The following is a 23,176-nucleotide window of genomic DNA, read 5'->3' on the forward strand; positions in this document are numbered from 1 at the left end:
GTCCAGAATCAACTTAAATCTTTGTTATATACAATATACAATGTATATACACTTTTTACTACCAACTGATAAATTTAAATAATCTTTACCATTCAGTGATAACAAGCAGTTTTTTTACATCTTAATATTTTATGATGTATTTAAATGAGTAGTTATTGTTGCAAACTCCATTAGAAATTTGAATTGATATCAGTTTTGAAAAAGGGAAACGGGGATGTGAAAAAAAAGGGGGGGGGTTAAATTTTTCTCATTTCAGATTTCATAAATAAAAAGAAAATTTCTTCAAACATTTTTTTGAGAGGATTAATATTCAACAGCATAGTGATTTGCTCAAAGGCAAAAAAAACCTTTTAAGTTCATTAGACCACATTCATTCTGTGTCAGAAACCTATGCTGTGTCAACTATTTAATTTTAGATTTAAAAAGTTTGAAGAAGAAATCTTTAATTGATTTGTAAAATCTTGGCATTTGTTTTGTGTAAAAAAAAACCATGTAATGTCAAAAATTTGATCACAATCCAAATTCAGAGCTGTATCATGCTTGAATGTTTTGTCCATACTTGCCCCAACTGTTCAGGGTTCGACCTCTGCGGTCGTATAAAGCTGCGCCCTGCGGAGCACCTGGTTGTTAAACTATAACATGTATAAGCAATAGGTTATATATAACTATATTTGTTGTATGGAAGAATTGTTAGCTGTACGTGCCTGCCTGGCATGGTTCATCTGACCTTGACCTCATTTTCATGGTTCATTGGTCAATGTTTAGTTTTCTTGGTTAATGTTAGGTTTATGTGACAGTTGTAATAAAGCTTTATATTTAGGACTATCAACATAATATCAATGATTAGTAAAGAAGGCGAGACATGTCAGCGTGTTAAAATTTTAATAACTTTCTTAAACTATCTGGATTTTGGTCATGTCTGTTACCAGGAACCATCGATAATTTCGTTTCATTCGAAACTTCCTGTTTCAAATTTCTTTTTTGTATTTCTTCGCCGGAGTAATCCCATCGAAAAATGATTGAGTCGAAATATGCTGCTGCTCTATGATGACAACATCATCTACCGAGAATAGAGATTGATAACGAGAAGGGCACGAAATGTTTGAGTTACGAGTAAAACGCCTTGTCCTTGAACGCAAATTGCGGTAGTCACCGGTAGTCACAAGTGAATCGAAAAATCATGTTTTTTCTTTATTTATACAATGACTTTGTGTCAGGAAATTTGGACTGTGAATGATATCCAAAGCGCAAGAATCGTAGAACAAATTGGTACAAAAACATGACTGGATTAAAGAAATTGACACAAGCAGGAACTTGTTTGAATTATGACCGTATATTGAGAAAAAAATGTCGACAAACACGCATTTTAATTATAACAAGCCCTTCTATTCACCCATGGCTTTTGTTTTTGTTGACAAACAGCAAACACCCTCTGTTACTGTGCCTACCATCAATTTAGTCATTAAGCCACAACTAATTTTTTGGTTTAGTTCATGTTTTACATCATAATTTCTTTCAACACTGAGTTTACATTTTATTCTGTACTCGTAATACTTGTGTTGCATACAATTGTACCAAAACATTTAATTGATTTTATGACGACTACAAACCAATACTTAGAAAGCAAAATAAATGTGGTGTAGGTATACTAGTAGTCTAACTGAAGACTGAAGAGAGCATTTCTCTTCTTTTTGATGTCTACTATAAATAGGTTTCTAAAGCGGCAATTGCATGTATAACAGTGGTTGCCAATCAGGGATTTTTATTTAAGAGTTTGAAAAATAGTGTAGGATTCCTTATACAGCATGTATATACGTTATACAAGCTTGTTTCCCACTAGCATATACCCCGCGGTATGAAAAACTCATGGCGAGGGTTTCATATGAAATAAAATTTAAAAAATAAAATCCCCCCACCCGCCCCATTTAAAAAAAAAATTTGGATGAAAATCTACTAATTAATTTTAGTTGGCCTAAAGTCCTTGCATTAAAGTGAGATAATTCCTGGAAAAATGCAAAAACAATATATGTTAACTTTAAAAGAGACAACAAGTATATTTTAATAAATCAGAAAATCAAACGTACATGCGAATGAAATAAGGTTTATTGTAATGTTTACATATAAAATGCAGTGAATTCAATTCGATACTGTTCATAACAATTATACATTTTAACAAACAGCTGAACCAGGAGCACAAGATCAATATGTCCTATGCATATTGAATTGCTGCAAAATAAAATTGCAGTGTCGTAAAGTTTGGAGTTCACATGTATTTTGATATATTTAAGGTGTAATACAATATCTTTTTTATATACTGAATACATCTAATTGAAAAAGGACGCCAATTTTGCAAAATTGAAATATGTGATAGACTGGAAGCGCGAAATTTTGACTGGTTTTAACATAAATTTGAATGAAAAATTTCAGCGGGTAGTTCTAAACATAAACCTTCATGCTGAATTCAACAAGGTTTTCACATTAACCTGCATGTAGAATTTCAGCATGGTTTAAGATTAAACAATAATAACTTAATTCAATAAATTAGTGCAAAGAATCCAATAACCATGGCCAGTCCACTTCATAAAACAAAATAGGAATTTATAAAGTAGGGAAAATATGGTAGATTTTTAATAATCACATCTTCCCTAGAAAAATAAAGAAAAAAAGACAGACATCAGTCAAACTTTAACAATTTTATTTTCAAACCTATTTGTTTTTAAGGGCAATGTTTTCTGATCTTTCCATTGGTATGATTAAGGCAACAGAAATTATGGGCTTCATGGTCGATAAAAGTATTAAATCCATTCTAAAAACAATTAATTTTATACGCCAGACGCGCGTTTCGTCTACATAAGACTCATCAGTGACGCTCAGATCAAAACAGTTAAAAAGCCAAACAAATACAAAGTTGGAAGAGCATTGAGGACCCAAAATTCCAAAAAGTTGTGCCAAATACGGCTAAGGTAATCTACTCCTGGGGTAAGAAAATCCTTAGTTTTTCGAAAAATTCAAAGTGATATCAGGTGCCTTTGAAGGGTAGGTAGTTCCTGCTTCACATGTTGCACCCGTCGTGTTGTTCACGGGAGTATACATTGTGTGTAAAATCTTATTAAGTGATGTCATAATCAGGGAAAAGAGGACAGGATTGTAGTTACGACTATTGGAACATATTTATCATCATTGGGGAAACAGACATTCCATAATAGTCGACCAACTTGTGATGGAGTCCATAAAATGTTCCATATATATATAATTTTCATCCATTTGTATATCTTTTTGTTCTACTAGTGCAGTGCAAGTGCATGATGGACACTCTTCTGTAATAATTCGATCTTATAGATTGGATTTGAGTAGGCATTCATATTTTCCTGCAAAAACGTTCTTTTCTCGAGATATTCTTCCGCATGCGTTAACACAATTTTTATGTATGTCAGTGCATATATATTAATGATTTTTTACCTATATATATATTTAAAACGACAAAACATTTTCATATTATTAATTTGTGTTCTAAAAAATATTTTTATGAGTGTTCATTGAAGAAATGAATTTATAACAAGCGATAAGGAATGTTATTTTGCACTTGATAATGTCCGCCTATTTATACTATGGGTTACCAGTCAAAAACGAAAGTCAAATCTCTGTGGCAACAATACATCAGAATGCCCTTACCGTCATCGTGATGTAAAAATTGGTAAATATGACTTGAAGTGTAAGATAGAAGTGCTGATGAAAAGTCTTTGCTTTGTAGAGATGTTTCAGTTGTGGATGAACTCAATACATTGCTACTGTAGTACCACTGAAGTGCTTGGAAGTATTGAAGAGAAGAATAAGTGTCTTTATCCACCAGTGGTTCTTGTTGGTACACATAAAGACAAAGTTGAGGCTTCTGAGGAAGTAAAGGTATATATTAGTATACATATTATGGACAGTTTGTCATCGCAACTTCTCTGAAACCACACATCAGAATTTCATAAAACTTTGTAGATAATAAGGACATACTATGTAGATGTGCATATCAACAGGAATTATGATTAAACTTTTTTTTCTAGGAGTTATGCTCCTTCGCTTTGAACTTAAACTTTTTGCCATAAAGTACTAAACAGTTGGTCTGTCAGTCCTGTTCTTGTCATCGCAACTCCTTTGAATTTTTATACCCTAAGCAACAAAGTTGCGAAGGGTATACTGTTTTTGACCCGTCCGTCTGTCTGTCCGTTCGTCTGTCTGTCTGTCTGTCTGTCTGTCCGTTCGTCAGTCCTGTTCTTGTCATCGCAAACTCCTCTGAAACCACACAACAGCATTTTATGAATCTTTGTAGATAATAAGGACATACTATGTAGATGTGTATGTCGACAGGAAAAAAAAATTTCTAGGAGTTATGCTCTTTGAACTTTGATACTACTGCAACAGTTTGTCATCGCAACTCCTCTGAAACCACACAACAGAATTTCATGAATCTTTGTAGTTAATGAGGACATAATGTGTAAATGTGCATATCCACAAGAAATTTTTTATCAGTTGACTTTTGTAGAGTTATGAGTCTTTGAACTTAGGAATCTGGTGAGATTTTGTTGGTCCAGTGACAATGTGGGGGCGTGGGGTATGTGAGTGTGCTCACAAAGGTTCTTTAATTCAATTCCTTGTTTGATTCACTTCAAACTTTATAGAATGACAAATCATGATATTCAAACATTGCCATTGAAGAAATTTCGTTTTGTTTAGATTATCAGAATCATGACCATGTCACCTTACAAATGTTAACTTTTTTTAAAACCATCCTTGTCGTTGCAACTCCTCCTACTTGATTTTTCTTGATCTACATGAAAATTTGTGTATTAATTTGTTAGATCCTTATATATAGATGTGCACGCAGGTATGGTTTTCTGAACCATTCAGGTGTTTTTTTTTAACTATACACCTTTCAACTTAAATTTTTTTGACAAAACCGAACTTGTCGTTGCAACTCCTCCTACATGGTTTATTGCGTCCGCTTTAAACTTACAACAATGACAGGGTTTTTTTCACTTCTTCCATTGGTTGATAACATTTGATTGTGTCAGGTTTTATGTAATATGAAACTTTCTTTCAGACTTGTTTAGTTTATTCACAAAATATACTTTTTACGTAGTTACATCAAGAGTCCAAGATCCTCTTGATGTATCATGTACGGTTTCACTGATAACCAAGGTTCATAAATAGTTGTTCATATATATATACATTTCTTAAAATACAAAACAAAAAATTTTGCATTATGTATTTATCTATTCAATTTTAGATACTTCTTGTCACTGACTGCAGTAACGGATTTTATTTTATTATTTTGTTTTCGTTACATCTTTTGATACATTCTTGAACCAAAATTTGGAAGACATTAACATTTTTCAATTTCTGATTAGATATATCATACGATTTGTATATAGAAAAACCTAAAATTGTTTCGAAATAATTCCGACCAAAATATTTTTTTCAAAAATTTTACATTCCAACACTAATTTTTTTAACGATATCCTAAAATCTACATTTGTTTTCTCATTAACTCATAAATACTCTTCCAGAAATTTTCTAAACATTCACAAGTAATAAAACAAGTGGTTATAATCATCTTTTTTCATTACATACATCACATATAGACTGTCGTTTGTTTGTTTCCATTTATATAATAAGTCTTTCGTTTGAAATATAAAATTTAAAAGTTTCCAAGTATATGGTTTTAGCTTATTCTCTTCTGAAAAATGAAAAATAAGGAAATACAATTTCAGTAATTTTTAAGATACATATACATTAATTTTGCTTTCACCAATTGAGTGTTCGGTTTAAGCTTTACAAATGGATTTGTATAATATGTTAGTTGGACTATTTAAAGCTTCAATGTAATAACCTTTCCAAATTAATTAATATCATAGAATATTAACAATACTCCTAAATGAAATTTTGGACATTTTAAGATCATGGCTTTTATTTTATGTCAAAATATTAATGTCTGGTTACCAATTATTCTTCTGTAAATATCGACAATGTGATTTCCAAGAGGAACTCATTTTACTGCTAAAACTGTACCACTTTTACTATGAGGTTTGGTAAAGGAGGGGTGAAAGATACCAGAGGAGCATTCAAACTTGTATGTCGAAAATAAGTAAAAACTGATATCCTAGAATGGAAAGCTCATATGCACTACTATCTTTTTCAAAGCTCAAAATATAGGACTGTGTGGCATTTTTTCAACATGTATATGACCCAAACTTCTAAGAGTTTAAACTTATACTAAAATTCTGTACTACCTGTCCCTTCACTTTGGGTCTTCCATGTGTATTCATACTGGTAAAATTCCCAAGTTCTGTTTCTACGAAATGAAACATATATAGATCATAGCCGTGAACCAGTAGGTAAACAAAACAAAATATCTATGAATATTATAAACTCCCCAAAAGAGCGTGGTTTGTGAAACAACTGTAATTACAAAAGCATTTATTCAAAAAATCTTGAAAACACTTTTTCTCACAACAATAGTTTTTTATTATGATCATAGCCTAAAATAAAACACTGGATATGCTATTACAGTATATTTTATACCCCCACCCCTGATTCAATTTTTAAACAATTCAAAAACAATTTAATACTTTAATTAATGGCAGCTTACCGTACATGTATGTGCATGTTTTCTGACATAAAATGTATAGAACCTGTATGAAACTATTCTGATAACAAATTGAAAGCATTTCAGAATTCAATAAATGGAAAGCTTAGTAGTTAATCATTACAACATTCAAGGTTACATAAAGTATCCAATCTACCTTAAGTCTCCAGTTCACATCTAACTGTATCTATAAAAGTTCATAATATCTGCCTCAAATGGTCTGTTTAGGAATATGACAGTTTTTGTCCATTTGTATGATGTGTTTTATCATTTGATTTTGCCATCTCATTAGGGACTTTCCGGTTTGAATTTTCCTCGGAATTCAGTATTTTTGTGATTTTACTTTGTAGGGCCCGTAATGCTTAAATTACCTGTTTTATGACCCAGGGGTTAGAACTTTTCTCCTAAGGCCTCATATTTGTTTAATAATTCTGCCGTTTCTGTGATTATGGAATATTTATTAGAATCTAAGGATAGAGTACACTATTGTTAGTTTAATTGAGGTATTTTTGTATCCTGAATATTTTAAACTCCTAAAAAGAGGCTTGGTTTGAGAAACAGCTGTATTTACAATGTCAACCTGTAGGCTAATTTCTCAAAAAAAATATGCTGAAATAAAGCACTTGTGTCATCTTTAATATCATTGACAAAAAATATCAAGTTACTAGAACTCTTTCCAATTTTCAAAAATAATGGTTCTATTTTCAAAATTAGTCCATTTGTTTTCCCCTAAATTATCTGTTTTCTTAAATCTGTCAAGGTGATAGTTTGTTTTTTTGGTCTATCCACCACCTGATATTACCCAACGGATTTTAATGAAAGTTGATATTAACTGACGTATCCTTATATTGTTCCTTGTGTCCAAATTTTCGACAATTGATACGTTGTAGATGATTGAAATTCACACTGTCTAATCGATCAACCTCATGCATTGCAATGATTATCTGGTATGGCCTTGCTCTTCGTAGAAATCACAAAAACCATGTGAATAGAAAGCTTTTATTAATGTTCGTGACCTTTATTCATGATATCACTGCACCTCTAGTCCCAAATGGAATTGGGTGAAAGTAAACATTACTACAGAGTCGATACCTTTGGTAATACCAATATCTTTTTAAATTTATTTTCCACACAAAATACGGTTCAGACGCGCCTTTGTGAGATTTTTCATCAATCAATCAAGAAACAAACGTGAAAAGCTACGCGGGCATCTTTTCCAAAGAAGCACTGAACGAAGCTTCATGGGCAATAGGGTTATATTTTAATGAAACTTGATATTAACTGACGTATCCTTATATTGTTCCTTGTGTCCAAATTTTCGACAATTGATACGTTGTAGATGATTGAAATTCACACTGTCTAATCGATCAACCTCATGCATTGCAAATTATCAGACATACCTTGATGTAATTCTGAAAGTCTCAATTTTCCAGCGAGATCGATGGCAAATCCTTTAATAAGGTCAGAGCTAAACACTATAATTGAAACATTTTAGCCATGCTGCGTCTGAATTGTGATTAGAAGCAATACGGACTTATTAATTTGCTCTGAAGTTTTGCAGGTGGAAAGGTATCGGAGTCACATGAGTCATTCCTGAGCAAAAGTGATCAGTATGTGTTGAGTATGTGCGATATAAAAAAAAAACTTCTTATGCAAGAATAGGGCGTCATTAACAGTCGTTATTAAAAATGTAAAAGCAAGTTCATGGCCTGATCATGCTGATTATTTGGTATTGCTTTATTTATTGCCTGATTGTGTTCACTTTAATTAATTCTTGGTCATGGATGCTAAATGGTAAACTGCTTTTCTGTTGAATCTAAATCTGTGCAATTATCTTTACCATTGATGCATCATTTCTTTCATGTACGCACCTCAATATTTGCAGTTTTTCTGTCTTTTTTTATGGTTTACTCCAATCCTCTGTGAATTTCGATAACACTTTTTTGTACTGACTGCTCGCATCCATTTTCCATTTATTTATTTTTCTGGTGACAAACATTGACACAAAATACATCTTTCCTACACAATAACAATCTTTCTTATTCCCGTGTTCGTAGGAGTAGACTTTATAGGACTTTCAAAAACTAGCCATTATCCGGGAAATTTTTTTTTCCAAAGGATCTGTTTAACTATATAGCTAAGTAAAACTCAAGCAACTCATATACAACCACGTTTATTTCACCATTTTCTACATAAGAAAATGCCTGTACCAAGTCAGGAAAATGAAAGTTGTTATTCATTCGTTTGATGTGTTTGAGCTTTTGATTTTGCCATTTGATTACGGACTTTCCGTTTTCAATTTTCCCCGGAGTTTAGTATTTTTTTTTATTTTACTTTTTGCAGCACAAAACTATTCCAAGTTGAAGTTCACCATCCCTGCTTGTGGACTAGATATATTCGTGCTTACTGCAGGGGGCATCATCATTGTCTTGTGATGTATATCTAAACTCATTGTGAAACGGTACTCTAATTTATAATAACCATTGACATATCTTTTATGTTTTTTTCGTCATAGACTTATTGAAGAAAACGACTTTATTTTTTAGATTGAGGATGCATGTAGAGATTGCCTTGATAAATATGCTGAGGATGTTTCAGCTGTTGCACGAAGACACATTAGTGATAAGTACGAGTACTTTATTTCAAACACAGAAGATAATCCAAGTGTATTCCAGCTAATACGACAAAATCTCTTAAACTTAGCCACAACAATGAGAACATGGAATAAAGACTATCCTATTAAATTTATTCAGTTGGAAAAATGTCTACGAGAGAAAAAGAAGGAGTTACCAATTATTTCCTTTAATGAAATTAAGCAAATATCTACTGAAATACCAAAACCATTAAATCATGAAGAACTTATGTTATATTTAAAATTTCATCATGAACTCAGAGCTTTGGTTTATTTTGAGGATCTTTCAGATTATATCATTTTAGATACTCAATGGTTGTCTGATGCTTTTAAATGTATAATAACAGCAGAGAAATTTCAATCAGGTGCCAGACGGCATCTTTTAACGGATGAATGGAATGATTTAAATATTAGAGGAATATTACATAGTGTGGTTTTGGAAAATATATTAGAAACAAATAAGAAAATCTTTAAATTTGAGGAAAAGCAAAACTTGTTTCAACATAAAGATCATATATTGAAAGTCATGGAGAAATTTGATATTATAATACGTCCAACTGTATCAGACAGAGATGCCGCTGATACAAATCCTTGCTATTACATACCGTGCATGGTTAAAGATGTACCTGACTGTCCTATACACGAACAATTTAATGTGACAGAAAAAAACTGTACAAAATCCACTTGGTTATGTTTCAAATTTAAATTTCTACCTGGACATTTAATGAATCATTTGATTGCTTCACTGAGCCGAAAGTATGAAATTGCAGAAGTACCTGTCCGTGGACAAAAAAAACGGCCAATAGCTCTTTTCAGAGGAGCTGTCGTCTTTAAGTTTCAAAAGACTTCAAAATTACTTGTGACGACATATCCCAATGTGATTCAGATTCAGGTTTGGGATTTTGGGAAACATTGTAACATTGAAAGATGTCTTTTCAAGGACATTGATAATTTTGTTACAAGAGAAATAAACATTATAATATGTAAAAGATTCAAAATGACGACTGTAAAATTTGACAAAATGTTGGGATGTAGCCTTGCAGAACCAGACTGTGTGACAGGATTTTATGAGCAAGATGCAGATTATTTTTGTGAGATGTGTACAGAAACACATATCAATGAATGGTCTGATCATGAACCGATACAGGTAATATATTATTTTAATTGTTTGATAGGAAAGATTTCATCTCATTCATGTTATTGCATCTTTTTTGTCGAGCCTGCAACTTTTGTTGCAGAAAGCTCGACATAGGGATAGTGATCCGGCGGCGGCGGCGGCGTTAGCTAACTTCTTAAAAGCTTTATATTTTAGAAGGTAGAAGACCTGGATGCTTCATACTTTGTATATAGATGCCTCATGTTACGAACTTTCCGTCAGTCACATGTCCAATGTCCTTGACCTCATTTTCATGGTTCAGTGACTACTTGAAAAAAAAGTTAAGATTTTTTGTAATGTTAAATTCTCTCTTATTATAAGTAATTGGATAACTATATTTGGTATGTGTGTACCTTGCAAGGTCCTCATGCCCGTCAGACAGTTTTCACTTGACCTCGACCTCATTTCATGGATCAGTGAACAAGGTTAAGTTTTGGTGGTTAAGTCCATATCTCAGATACTATAAGCAATAGGTCTATTATATTGGGTGTATGGAAGGACTGTAAGGTGTACATGTCCAACTGGCAGGTGTCATCTGACCTTGACCTCATTTTCATGGTTCAGTGGTTATAGTTAAGTTTTTGTGTTTTGGTCTGTTTTTCTTATACTATATGCAATAGGTCTACTATATTTGGTGTATGGAATGATTGTAAGGTGTACATGTCTAGCTGACAGGTGTCATCTGACCTTGACCTCATTTTCATGGCTCAGTGGTCAAAGTTAAGTTTTTGAGTTTTGGTCTATTTTTCTAATACTTTATGTATTGGTCAACTATATTTGGTGTATGGAAATATTTTTATGATTTATATGTCTGTTACGCAGGTTTTATTTGACCTTGACCTCATTTTCACGGTCCATTGCTAAGTGTTAAGTGTTTGTGTTTTGGTCTGTTTTTGTTAATTTATAAGCAATAGGTCAACTATATTTGTTGTATTGAAGAATTGTTAGCTGCACATATCTGCCTGGCATGGGTCATCTGACCTTGACCTCATTTCATGGTTTATTGATCAATGTTTCATTTTCTTTGGTTAATGTTGAGTTTATGTGACAGTTGTAATAAAGCTTTATATTTAGGTCTATCAACATAATATCAATGATTAGTAAAGAAGGCGAGACATTTCAGCGTGTGCACTCTTGTTAATATATTAGTCTAGAAGTCATTCTTGCATTTTTAAAACATGTTTTGACCACTTGTTCTCACGCTTTTCCTTTGATTCATAAATATTATCCACAGGCACCCGTTTAGCAATTATAAAAAAAATCGCTGTCATTTTATTTGGGTTTTTTTTGTATTATCTGTCTTTTTGTATTAAATTGGCACAAATATCTGAATGTCTACTATGTTTTTAAGAGTATATATGGATATGTCCCCTCAGTCAGGCTTCAGTTGATTTTAGGTTACTCTTATTGATTTGGTATAATTTTGAAGACTAACATACACTAGATAATTGATATTTAGTTTAAGGATGTTATAAAAATTTCTTCATTTCCAATTTAACCGCAATAATGGGATGTACCTTTAGTCATGCTTGAATGACTTTTAAATTTTGTTTGTTTACTTATTGAAGCCATTTGTGTGATAACAGTTCACACAGGATCGACATACATATAGTCTATGAAGTCAAAAAAGAAAAGTACAAAGGGATATTAAATTCCTTAAGGCAGTTTTTACGCAGGGAGATTATTGCTGCAACTAGATAACATTGTACATTGTTATGTATGTTTCATTAGTTATTTATAAATTTAAGTAAAGTAATGAACATTCAATAGTGGTAACTATTTTTTAATTTTTTTTAGCTGACCAAGATTTCTGAAAAAACTCAACATGTTCCAGGATCTCATCTTTCGGTTGAAAACACCAGTCCAATGCAAAGTACACCCACAAAGGTAACACTCTACTGTTGAAAACATACAACATGTATATAAACTAGTATTATGTAAATATATTTAGTTTTGTATAACTAAATGTGTAGGATGTTTTAGATTAATCATAATTACATGGATAGCATTTATCACTGGTCAATTATTGTTACTATCAGTTATAACGGGTAATCAGATCCGTAACATTTTTGTGGGTTTGAAAACATTATAGAAGAAAAAAGAAAGAAAGAACACCAATAATGATCGACAAGTCAAGATCTACAAATAATTTTAATGTCCGAAATAAACTGTCGACTTCGTACGCTTATAGCAGTTATTGGCTATAAACATGCTAAATATGGATGTTTACCCATTTTTTGTATGTTCGCTCATCATCATGAAAACTATAAGAGATAAGAAGAAACTGTTTACAGCTAAAATGATCATCAGGACAAGATCTACAAATTTGTCAATCTAGCATACATAATTAGTTGACCCCTTGTAGAAGCTATTGTCCTTGAAGATGTTTAATGAGGTTTTGATGAGTTCAGGTATTTTTGTGCATTTTTGGCAAACACTTTTAGCTTTTAATAAACTACTTGGCAAACTTCGTATATCTGTATATGCCCTTGAATGATGAATTTTACCATTATTAAGTTTTATTTGTTTTGTTTTTGTTTTTCTTTTTTTCTTCATTGTATGCTAGTAGATTGAGATGTATATCATGTATATTAGAAATTCAAAATGGCCCGAACTCCGAGGAAAAGTTCAAAACGGAAAGTCCGTAATCAAATTATTAGTTTATTATTTATTGACAGAAATTTCTAAAATTTAAAAAAAATGTTATGTTTCAACTTCCTCAAAGTTGACTTCAGATAGATTTGGCTATTTTTAGATCCATTTTGGCCATATAGCTCTTCAACTGTTTAGATTCTTATTCATCCTTTGAAGGTAAATCCAGAAAAACGCATAATATATATATGGTGTTGTTTTCAAATCTCATTGAAATTATATTATAGCTTAATATGCAGTATTAGCTTTGTTCAATTTTGAATGTCGTACGGCAACCAATTGTTGCTTACATCTACTCCATTTGGTGTCAGGTGGATAGTTACATTGGCTTTCATATCTCATGATTGTATGTCTAGTTAGCTCACCTCTTGTTCATTTGTTTATCGCCCAATACAAATTATTTTACTTATTTCAGAGTTACTATGAGTTTTCCAAACTTTGTTTGTTTTACATACCAGCCCTATACATGATTAGTATAATGAAACCTGTATGTGAATTATAACTCCTAAGTCCAAACAAATAGAGTGAGCAGAAAGGATAAGTATCATCCACAATGCTTAGTTTTCTGTCAAAATTGAATAATTTCTCAAGGTTTACTAATTATTATATTATGTTTTGTATAATTGAACATGATTTATTAATTGCAGGTGCGTGTAAGTGTCAAACGTGGTAAGAGAGATTATTCAAATATTTCTGAAGAGCCACCAAGTAAATGCAATTTGAGAGAGGTATATGATATCACAATAATGTATCCGAAACTATGTATAATAAACATTCTGACCGATATAACATTTAGAAGATTGGTATGATTGCCATTAAGGCAACTCTCGAAAACACACCAACGACACAGAAATTAACAACTATAGTTTCCTGTACGGCATTCAGTAGTGAGGAAAACCCATACCACATAGTCAACTATAAAAGGCCCAGAAACGCCAAATGTAAAACAATTCAAACAAGAAAACTTACAGCCTGATTTATGTTCAAAATGATATTAACACGAAAAACAAAATAATATAATATACAACAACAAACGACAGCAACTGGATTACAGGCTCCTGACTTGGGAGAGGCAAACACAGAATGTGGCGGGGATAAACTAGTTCAAGGCACCAATCCTTCCCTAACCTTTTATGGACAAAGGTTTAACATTACAACATAAGAACAAAATATAAAAATCAGTTGAAATGGGCTTAACTCATCAGATGGATGCAAAGCAGAAAAAAAACATCTAGCTAAATCACAGAGTGGACGTGGCAGGGTGCTTTTACATCCCCAAAATAAAAAGAAACTTAGGACGGATATTGGAGTAGCCTTATTCACGATTACGCTGACCTTTTACATACTTTATATAACAATTATTTACTTTTATTATTTGTTTTCAGTTCACCGCAGAGCAGATCAATTTTATAAAGATGGGAATAATTGTGCTTAATATTCTTGCTGATGCTTCGTATGACCTGTTAAAACAAGATATACCAAATCTACGTCCAAGGAGCGATTGTGATATCACATACTTGTACCAGGAGCATTATAAATTAAAAAAGCATGTTCCATCTAAAGGATGGGGAGGGGACTGGCAAAAAATTCAGGTTACAAACATAGCTGTTGGAGATGATATTGAACGTATAAGACTTACAAGGAATGAACTACAACACTCACGGGCAGCTGAACTTGGGGATACACGTTTTAATGAGTTGTGTAACATATTAACTGATCTCTTACAACGTTTTGATCAACTTAACAAACCAACAAGGCTTTATACTGATCACCTACATGAAATTTTGGCTAAAACTATTTCTGCTGAGGACGTTCAATCAATTGAAAATGAAATATTAGGTAAGTTAGAAATCTTAGCCTTTTTAAAAACAGAATTTGTGCACAAAGTTCGTTATGATTGTATCCATTTATTTTTTTAGAACAGTATGAAGGTATGCGAACATAAAACATAAGTATTTAGAGAACATTTTCCATTGCATGATAATCAATATTAAAGAAAAGCTTCCTTTTCTACTGGTTTAAAAATTGGGTTTCTTTGAAAACTGTTAAAGTAGAACTTAAAACAGAAACTAAAGTTATCTGAGCAGTTGTGATTTATTTTGTTTTCATTTCAGAAATGGATATTGAAGTTGAAATTTTTCCAACACAATAGAGAAATAAGCTCATGCGTATTTTTTATTACAAATAGTAATTTCAAAACTTTTAAAGAAATTGACATACTACCTACCATACCAACTTATTGGCATTAGACTGATCATTTTTGACTAGATCCGTGTATTGAGAAAAAAATGTTACCAATTACAGTCTGTCTTAAACCGTCTCTACATAGAGTTATACAAATGAATGAACCAGATAAAAAAGTCAACCAAACTGATTATTCATAGAGTTATGGAATGTAATTGCCAAGATGGAATAGAGAAGAAAACTGTCTATTCATAGAGTTATGGAATGTAATTGCCAAGATGGAATAGAGAAGAAAACTGTCTATTCATAGAGTTATGGAATGTGATTGCCAAGATGGAATAGAGAAGAAAACTGTCTTTTCATAGAGTTATGGAATGTAATTGCCAAGATGGAATAGAGAAGAAAACTGTCTATTCATAGAGTTATGGAATGTAATTGCCAAGATAGAATAGAGAAGAAAACTGTCTATTCATAGAGTTATGGAATGTGATTGCCAAGATGGAATAGAGAACAAAACTGTCTATTCATAGAGTTATGGAATGTGATTGCCAAGATGGAATAGAGAACAAAACTGTCTATTCATAGAGTTATGGAATGTAATTGCCAAGATGGAATAGAGAACAAAACTGTCTATTCATAGAGTTATGGAATGTGATTGCCAAGATGGAATAGAGAACAAAACTGTCTATTCATAGAGTTATGGAATGTGATTGCCAAGATGGAATAGAGAACAAAACTGTCTATTCATAGAGTTATGGAATGTGATTGCCAAGATGGAATAGAGAACAAAACTGTCTATTCATAGAGTTATGGAATGTGATTGCCAAGATGGAATAGAGAAGAAAACTGTCTATTCATAGAGTTATGGAATGTGATTGCCAAGATGGAATAGAGAACAAAACTGTCTATTCATAGAGTTATGGAATGTGATTGCCAAGAAGGAATAGAGAAGAAAACTGTCTATTCATAGAGTTATGGAATGTGATTGCCAAGATGGAATAGAGAACAAAACTGTCTATTCATAGAGTTATGGAATGTGATTGCCAAGAAGGAATAGAGAACAAAACTGTCTATTCATAGAGTTATGGAATGTGATTGCCAAGATGGAATAGAGAAGAAAACTGTCTATTCATAGAGTTATGGAATGTAATTGCCAAGATGGAATAGAGAAGAAAACTGTCTATTCATAGAGTTATGGAATGTAATTGCCAAGATGGAATAGAGAAGAAAACTGTCTATTCATAGAGTTATGGAATGTGATTGCCAAGATGGAATAGAGAACAAAACTGTCTATTCATAGAGTTATGGAATGTGATTGCCAAGATGGAATAGAGAACAAAACTGTCTATTCATAGAGTTATGGAATGTGATTGCCAAGATGGAATAGAGAAGAAAACTGTCTTTTCATAGAGTTATGGAATGTGATTGCCAAGATGGAATAGAGAACAAAACTGTCTATTCATAGAGTTATGGAATGTGATTGCCAAGATGGAATAGAGAACAAAACTGTCTATTCATAGAGTTATGGAATGTAGACTTGTTTTTTTCACTATAACTTTAGTATAGGTCAATAGAAATCTATGAAATTTAAACACAAGGTTTATGACCAGAAAAGGAAGATTTGGGATTGATTTTGGGAGTTTTGGTCCCAACCGTTTAGGAATTAGGGGCCAAAAAAGGGCCCAATCTTGCATTATTTTTGGTTTTCGCACAATAACATGATAACTTTAGTATAAGCATTTTCTTGGTTTTTTCGCACTATAACTTTAGTTTAATTTAATAGAAATCTATGAAATTTTGACACAAGGTTTATGACCACAAAAGCAAGGTTGGGATTGATTTTGGGAGTTTTGGTCCTAACAGTTTAGGAATAAGGGGCCAAAAAAGGCCCCAATCTTGCATTATTCTTGGTTTTCGCACAATAACTTTAGTATAAGTAGATAGAAATCAATAAAATTTTAACATAAGGTCTATGACCACAAAAGGAAGGTTGGGATTGATTTTCGGAGTTGAGGTCCCAACAGTTTAGGAGCCAAAAGGGGCCAAAATTAAACTTTGTTTGATTTCATCAAAAATTGAACTATTGGGGTTCTCTGATATACTGAATCTAACCGTGTATTTCGATTCTTAATTTTTGGTCTGGTTTTCAAATTGGTCTACATTAAGGTCCAAAGGGTCCAAAAATAAAGTTTGATTTTAACAAAAATTGAATTCTTGGGGTTCTTTGATATGCTGAATCTAAACATGTACTTAGTTTTTTTTTATTATGGGCCCAGTTTTCAAGTTGGTCCAAATCGGTGTCCAAAATTAAACTTTGTTTGATTTCAACGAAAATTCAATATATGGGGTTCTTCAATATGCTGAATCTAACCATGCATTTAGATTTTTAATATTTAGGACCGGTTATCAAATTGGTTCACATTGAGGTCTAAAGGGTCCAAAATTGAACTTTATTTGATTTCATCAAAAATTGAATTCTTGGGGTTCTTTGATATGATGAATCTTACCATGTATTCAGATTTTGGATATTGGAATACCACAAAGGGATGGTTAGAATTATCTTTGGGAGTTATGGCTCAAACCGTTAAGGAATAAGATGCAAAAAAGGGGGAAAGGGTTTCCAGGTTATTGGACAATTACTTAAGTACAAAACATAATTTAAAAGCAGTGTAAGGTTGGTAATTGAAACTCATTTTAATATCTCACCTAAACTGCTCTCAAATTATGTATATTGGAAATTTGCCAAAAACTTTATAATTAATAAATTCCATTGGAAATTTGCCAAAAACTTAAGTTTAATGAACTTCATTGGAAATTTGCCAATATAAAATGTTGCATTGGAGTTATCTTTCTTTGTCCAGAATAGTAGTTTTAAAAAATCAACTTAAATCATGACTGGGGGGGGGTTAAAACAATTGGTGGGGTTCAATTTTTAGCTCACCTGGCCTAAAAGGCCATGTGAGCTTTTCTCATCACTTGGCGTCCGTCGTCGTCGTCGTCTGTCGTCGTTAACAATTTTTCAAACATCTTCTCCTCTGAAACTACTGAATGGATTTGAATGAAACTTAGCATGATTGTTCCTTAGTATATCCTGCACAAAATGTGCGCTTCGATTTTTGATCCGTCAAAAAACATGGCCGCCGTTACTTAAAATAGAACATAGGGGTCTAATGCAGTTTTTGGCTTATATCTCAAAAACGAAAGCATTTAGAGCAAATCTGACATGGGGTAAAAATGTTCATTAGGTCAAGATCTATCAGCCCTGAAATTTTCAGATGAATCAAACAAACCATTGTTGGGTTGCTGCCACTTAATTGGTAATTTTAAGGAAATTTTGCAGTTTTTGGTCATTATCTTGAATATTATTATAGATAAAGATAAACTGTATACAGCAAAAATGATCAGCAAAGTAAGATCTACAAATAAGTCAATATGACCAAAATTGTCAATTGACTCCTTAAGGGGTTATTGTCCCTTAATGACAATTTTTCACAATTTGTTCATCATATTTGCTAACTTTAAAAAATCTTCTCCTCTGAAACTGCTGAATGGATTTGGATGAAACTTAGCATGATTGTTCCTTAGATTATCCTGCACAAAGTGTGTGCTTCGATTTTTGATCCGTCAAAAAACATGGCCGCCGTTACTTAAAATAGAACATAGGGGTCAAATGCAGTTTTTGGCTTATATCTCAAAAACGAAAGCATTTAGAGCAAATCTGACATGGGGTAAAAATGTTCATTAGGTCAAGATCTATCAGCCCTGAAATTTTCAGATGAATCAAACAAACCATTGTTGGGTTGCTGCCACTTAATTTGTAATTTTAAGGAAATTTTGCAGTTTTTGGTCATTATCTTGAATATTATTATAGATACAGATAAACTGTTAATAGCAAAAATGTTAAGCAAAGTAAGATCTACAAATAAGTCAATTTGACCAAAATTGTCAATTGACCTCTTAAGGAGTTATTGCCCTTTAAAGACTTTTTTCACAATTTGTTCATCATGTTGACTTACTTTAAAAATCTTCTCATTTGAAACTGCTGTATCAATTTCAGCCAAACTTAGGCTAAATGAGTTTTAGAGTTTCAGAGTATCTAGTATAAATTTTATATTTCATTTCCTTGTATGTCAAGAAACATAGCTCCTTGGCTAAAATAGAACATAGGAGAAAATGATTTTTTTTTTGCTTTTGAAGAAAATAGGACGATTCAAAGAACATTTAAATAAATTGAAAAGCCAAAATAATCATTGATGAGAGATTAAACCAAAAAAATTCAGGTGAGCGATTCAGGCTCTTGAGAGCCTCTTGTTCTTATTTCAGATTTCAGAAATGAAAAAGAAAATTTCTTCAAATATCAAAGGATTAATATTCAACAGCATACTGAATTGCTCAAAAGCAAAAAAAAGCAGTTTAAGTTCATAAGACCACATTCATTCTGTGTCAGAAACCTATGCTGTGTCAACTATTTAATCACAATCCAAATTCAGAGCTGTATCCAGTTTGAATGTTTGTGTCCATACTAGCCCCAACCGTTCAGGGTTTGACCTCTGCGGTCGTATAAAGCTGCGCCCTGCAGAGCACAGGGATCTCCATGGCCTGTTTAACGATGGCGGGCGCCATCGTTCAAAGGTCTTGCGCCATCGTCAAATGACTCGCTCCATCGTTAAATTATCTTGCGCCATCGTTAAATTGTCTTCCGCCATCGTTCAACATGTTCAAAACTTCATCATTTTTTGTAGCCTGACGCCATTTTTTTATCAATTATAATCAAATGCATGTAATTGCATAACCCTCAGGCTTTTTATGTTATAATCCAACACAGTTCTAACGCCTGAGGGATATCCGGATTAAGATCGCTAATCACTTGTACCTGAGCTTGTACAGGTAGATCAACAAACCAGACAGGAGAATACTATCTGAGGATAGACGATCCATTTGTCGAATTAATCAACTAAGTTTCAGCAAATGATTATGATAATTTAGATTAAATAAATAAATTAATAATCCAGTTACAAAGAAAACAGTTTAACAAGTCGAACACGTGCTTTATTTTGACTTACGCAATCAGCATCCCCCTTTTTTAAGAAGTACAAAATAAGACGCAAAACAGTAAATATTATTTCATCACAAATAACTCGAGTACTGCTGTAACGATAATTTAAAATGACTTTAAATTTAAAAGTAAAAACTTATAAATATTTCCTGTCAAGAAATATCGTATCGTAATTCCGAATTCATTTCGTATATTACAATCAAATTGATACATCCGCGTTTCCGGTTTCTATTCAGACTCGAAAGATGCATGTTGCACAGCATCAATTTGTCAGATAAAGTCATTAAAAACCTTTTCATTTGCTTTACAAATCTCTTTAACCTTTTACATAACCCGTACCAATCGTTTTGTTGTTGCTGCAAATCAGCCATACCGGTAATGGGTTCTGAATTTGACAGTGTCCATGAAAAATAAGCTCCACATCATATGATTTTTAACCCCCATAACAATTACCAAAAATACAAGAGATCTACATGGGGACCTTCATGACAGCTTTTAGTCATTCTCGACTAAGGGGGGACCATGAAGACTTGGTATTTGAATGGTTAAAAACGGCAATAAATGAACATATTGACACTTCTAATTCTATAATGAAAATTCAAATAAATATAATTTCAATAAGCAATGAATTAGCATGTTCACCATTCCTTGTATGGAGGGATAAAATACTTCCGATCGTGCTACACTGTACAGCGTATACACGGTTTGTAATGGTGAAAGTTCCTCCATGGTTCAATTTTCATCCATGGAGATCCCTGGAGCATCTGGTTTAGTTTTGAAATATGTTGTAGGCCTTGTCGAGTTATGAAATTAACACAAAATAAAACATAGGTCAATGTGCTCGTTTTCGAGAAAATTGAGGCTGAAAATTGGGGATTTGTGCAATTTTGCAAAAGAGTTAGGCAATATTATAAAAATTTTGGAGCAAATATTCTTCGTCCTAAATTATTAAAATCGGGTTCAATTTGAAGCTGTGAAAAGTGACAATAAGGAAAAAAATAAATCCCTACACGAATTACTATACATTTTTTCAAGCTTTGCTTGAAATTGCAGACCAGATGCTCAAATTGGTATTTTTGTAATCCAAAAAATATGGAAATAAAGTGTTTCTGATAATGTAATTTTTATCATTTTTCTGCATAAACTGCATTTTTTTGTCATGCTTTCTCCAAATATCAAAAAAAAATATATATATGTCACCGTGCTGGATTTTATAATAAAATCGAATTATCCTAAAAATTGCGTTCCCCCTTTTGTAACATCAACGTTAACGCTAAAGTGCACGACGTCCCTGGCAGACTTTTCAACGTAATCGCTGCAAAATACCGGCGACATTTTTGAGATGTATAAATATTGTTTGTAAAGAGCTAACTAAAAATTGGTAATATTGTTTTCGGAAATAACATCATGTGAATCATAAATACATCTCTTTGTTTGTGGTCTATGTTTGAAACATCTAAAAAAAAAATAGTGATTACAGACTGTTGATAATTTTCACGGCTTTTAAAATTAAAGACTCGGCAAATCAGAACTTGACATACAGTTACATGTACTGTACACACTTGTGTATTAATTTATACCATATGTTTACCTCTAGATGTTGTTTTTTGTTTTGATTTGTTTTGTTTGATGGGCTGCTTTCCATTATAAAACTCCTTTAATTCCCTTTATTCACGTTAAAACACTTTTTAGAATTTCACATTTATTTATTTAAATAAACTTTTTTTCGGGTGAATGATTACAATTGAAAAGAATTGGAAGGCTCCTAAACAGTTTCAATGTTCACAGTTTTTATAGTTGACAATGCGGTAAGGCCTTTGCTCATTGTTTAAGACCGTACAGTGACCTATAGTTGTTAAATTCTGTGTCATGTGTGTCTCTTGTGGAGAGTCGTCTCATTGGCAATTATACCACATCTTCTTTTTTATGTTGTTGGAAAACAAAAAAACATCATGAAAAAACAACCATGGTAAGTTTAATGACTTCAGGATAATATATTGTACCACGTTTACGACGGACAGTGGGACGCCAGACATTTGTATACCATAATACGTACAGTCAAAATTTTTACGGGCTCATAAAAACATTGTTGGCTATTGTCTTTTGAATTTTCCGCGGAGTTCAGTATTTTTTTGCTACCTGGAGGTAATAGGAATTTTGTTTTTTTGTGTTTTATATTTGATTTTAGCGGAATACCATTATTTATCTAACATAAATAAATTGTTCAGTTAGGAATTTTCCTTCTCTGTGTACCTAAATTTTCGTAATTAGTTTTAAAATATCATTGTTGGATTTCTGTGCTGTAAAAAGATTACAGAAAATCAGACAAAATCATGGATGACGAATGACAATGTCCTCTGCTTGAACAGAATTATTTTGTTTTCATCAATTTGGGAAGCAGAATTTGTTTTTAAGACACATGTAAACTACTAGAAGTCCAAATAATTATGACAGTGAGGAAGGGTATATTAATTTTTTGCTTTGGTGGCCCCCTTCCTGCGACGTGTGAAAGAAAAGAAATATGATAGCCTTTCAAGACGTTTTGGACTATAAAATTATTATACTCCCTCCAGCCTTTTAAAGTGGAATGATCGTTCCATAAACATTTTTCATCTCAATTTATTTTATTTTAGACAAAAACTATATCATATGTAGGACATGTATACGTCCTGAGCATGCATGAAATATTTGCCACTGGACATTAACCACCAACAATCAATCAATATATTGGACATAATAAAATTTAACATGGTATTCACAAACGTTTCCGTTAACATTGTGATAACGGGTGCGTTTGTATGCACATAAGACGTAATTGATATGTCGGGTGTTTTCATTGGTTTATAAATCGACTCGACACTA

The 23,176-nt window shown here is 32.5% G+C and overlaps 2 protein-coding genes across 2 annotated transcripts in view; both read left to right on the top strand.

The window, feature by feature from the left end:
- LOC139497795 (death-associated protein kinase 1-like) overlaps nt 1–10,518 on the top strand; it is a 46,915-nt gene extending 36,397 nt beyond the window's left edge. Inside the window, exons 12-13 of the mRNA XM_071286028.1 lie at nt 3,752–3,903; nt 9,181–10,518. Coding sequence (XP_071142129.1) covers nt 3,752–3,903; nt 9,181–10,518 — 1,490 coding nt within the window. The remainder of the gene's footprint in view (nt 1–3,751; nt 3,904–9,180) is intronic.
- Nucleotides 10,519–11,753: 1,235 nt separating this feature from the next.
- On the top strand, nt 11,754–15,596 carry LOC139499279 (uncharacterized). The gene is made up of 5 exons (XM_071287948.1): nt 11,754–11,774; nt 12,220–12,309; nt 13,722–13,802; nt 14,460–14,913; nt 15,189–15,596. The coding sequence occupies exons 1-5, from the start codon at nt 11,754–11,756 to the stop codon at nt 15,224–15,226; spliced, it is 684 nt and encodes a 227-aa protein (XP_071144049.1). The 3' UTR covers nt 15,227–15,596.
- The last annotated feature ends 7,580 nt before the right edge of the window (nt 15,597–23,176 follow it).

This window comes from Mytilus edulis, chromosome 12, assembly GCF_963676685.1.
Source record: "Mytilus edulis chromosome 12, xbMytEdul2.2, whole genome shotgun sequence".
Taxonomy (NCBI): Eukaryota; Metazoa; Mollusca; class Bivalvia; order Mytilida; family Mytilidae; genus Mytilus; species Mytilus edulis.

Bases quoted from the DNA above. Each gene is read 5' to 3' on its own strand.
- LOC139499279 (XM_071287948.1), top strand. From the start codon at position 11,754: ATGTCTACTATGTTTTTAAGA. The intron at 11,775-12,219 runs GTATATATGGAT...AATTTTTTTTAG, and splicing joins TGTCTACTATGTTTTTAAGA to CTGACCAAGATTTCTGAAAA. The intron at 13,803-14,459 runs GTATATGATATC...ATTTGTTTTCAG, and splicing joins GTAAATGCAATTTGAGAGAG to TTCACCGCAGAGCAGATCAA.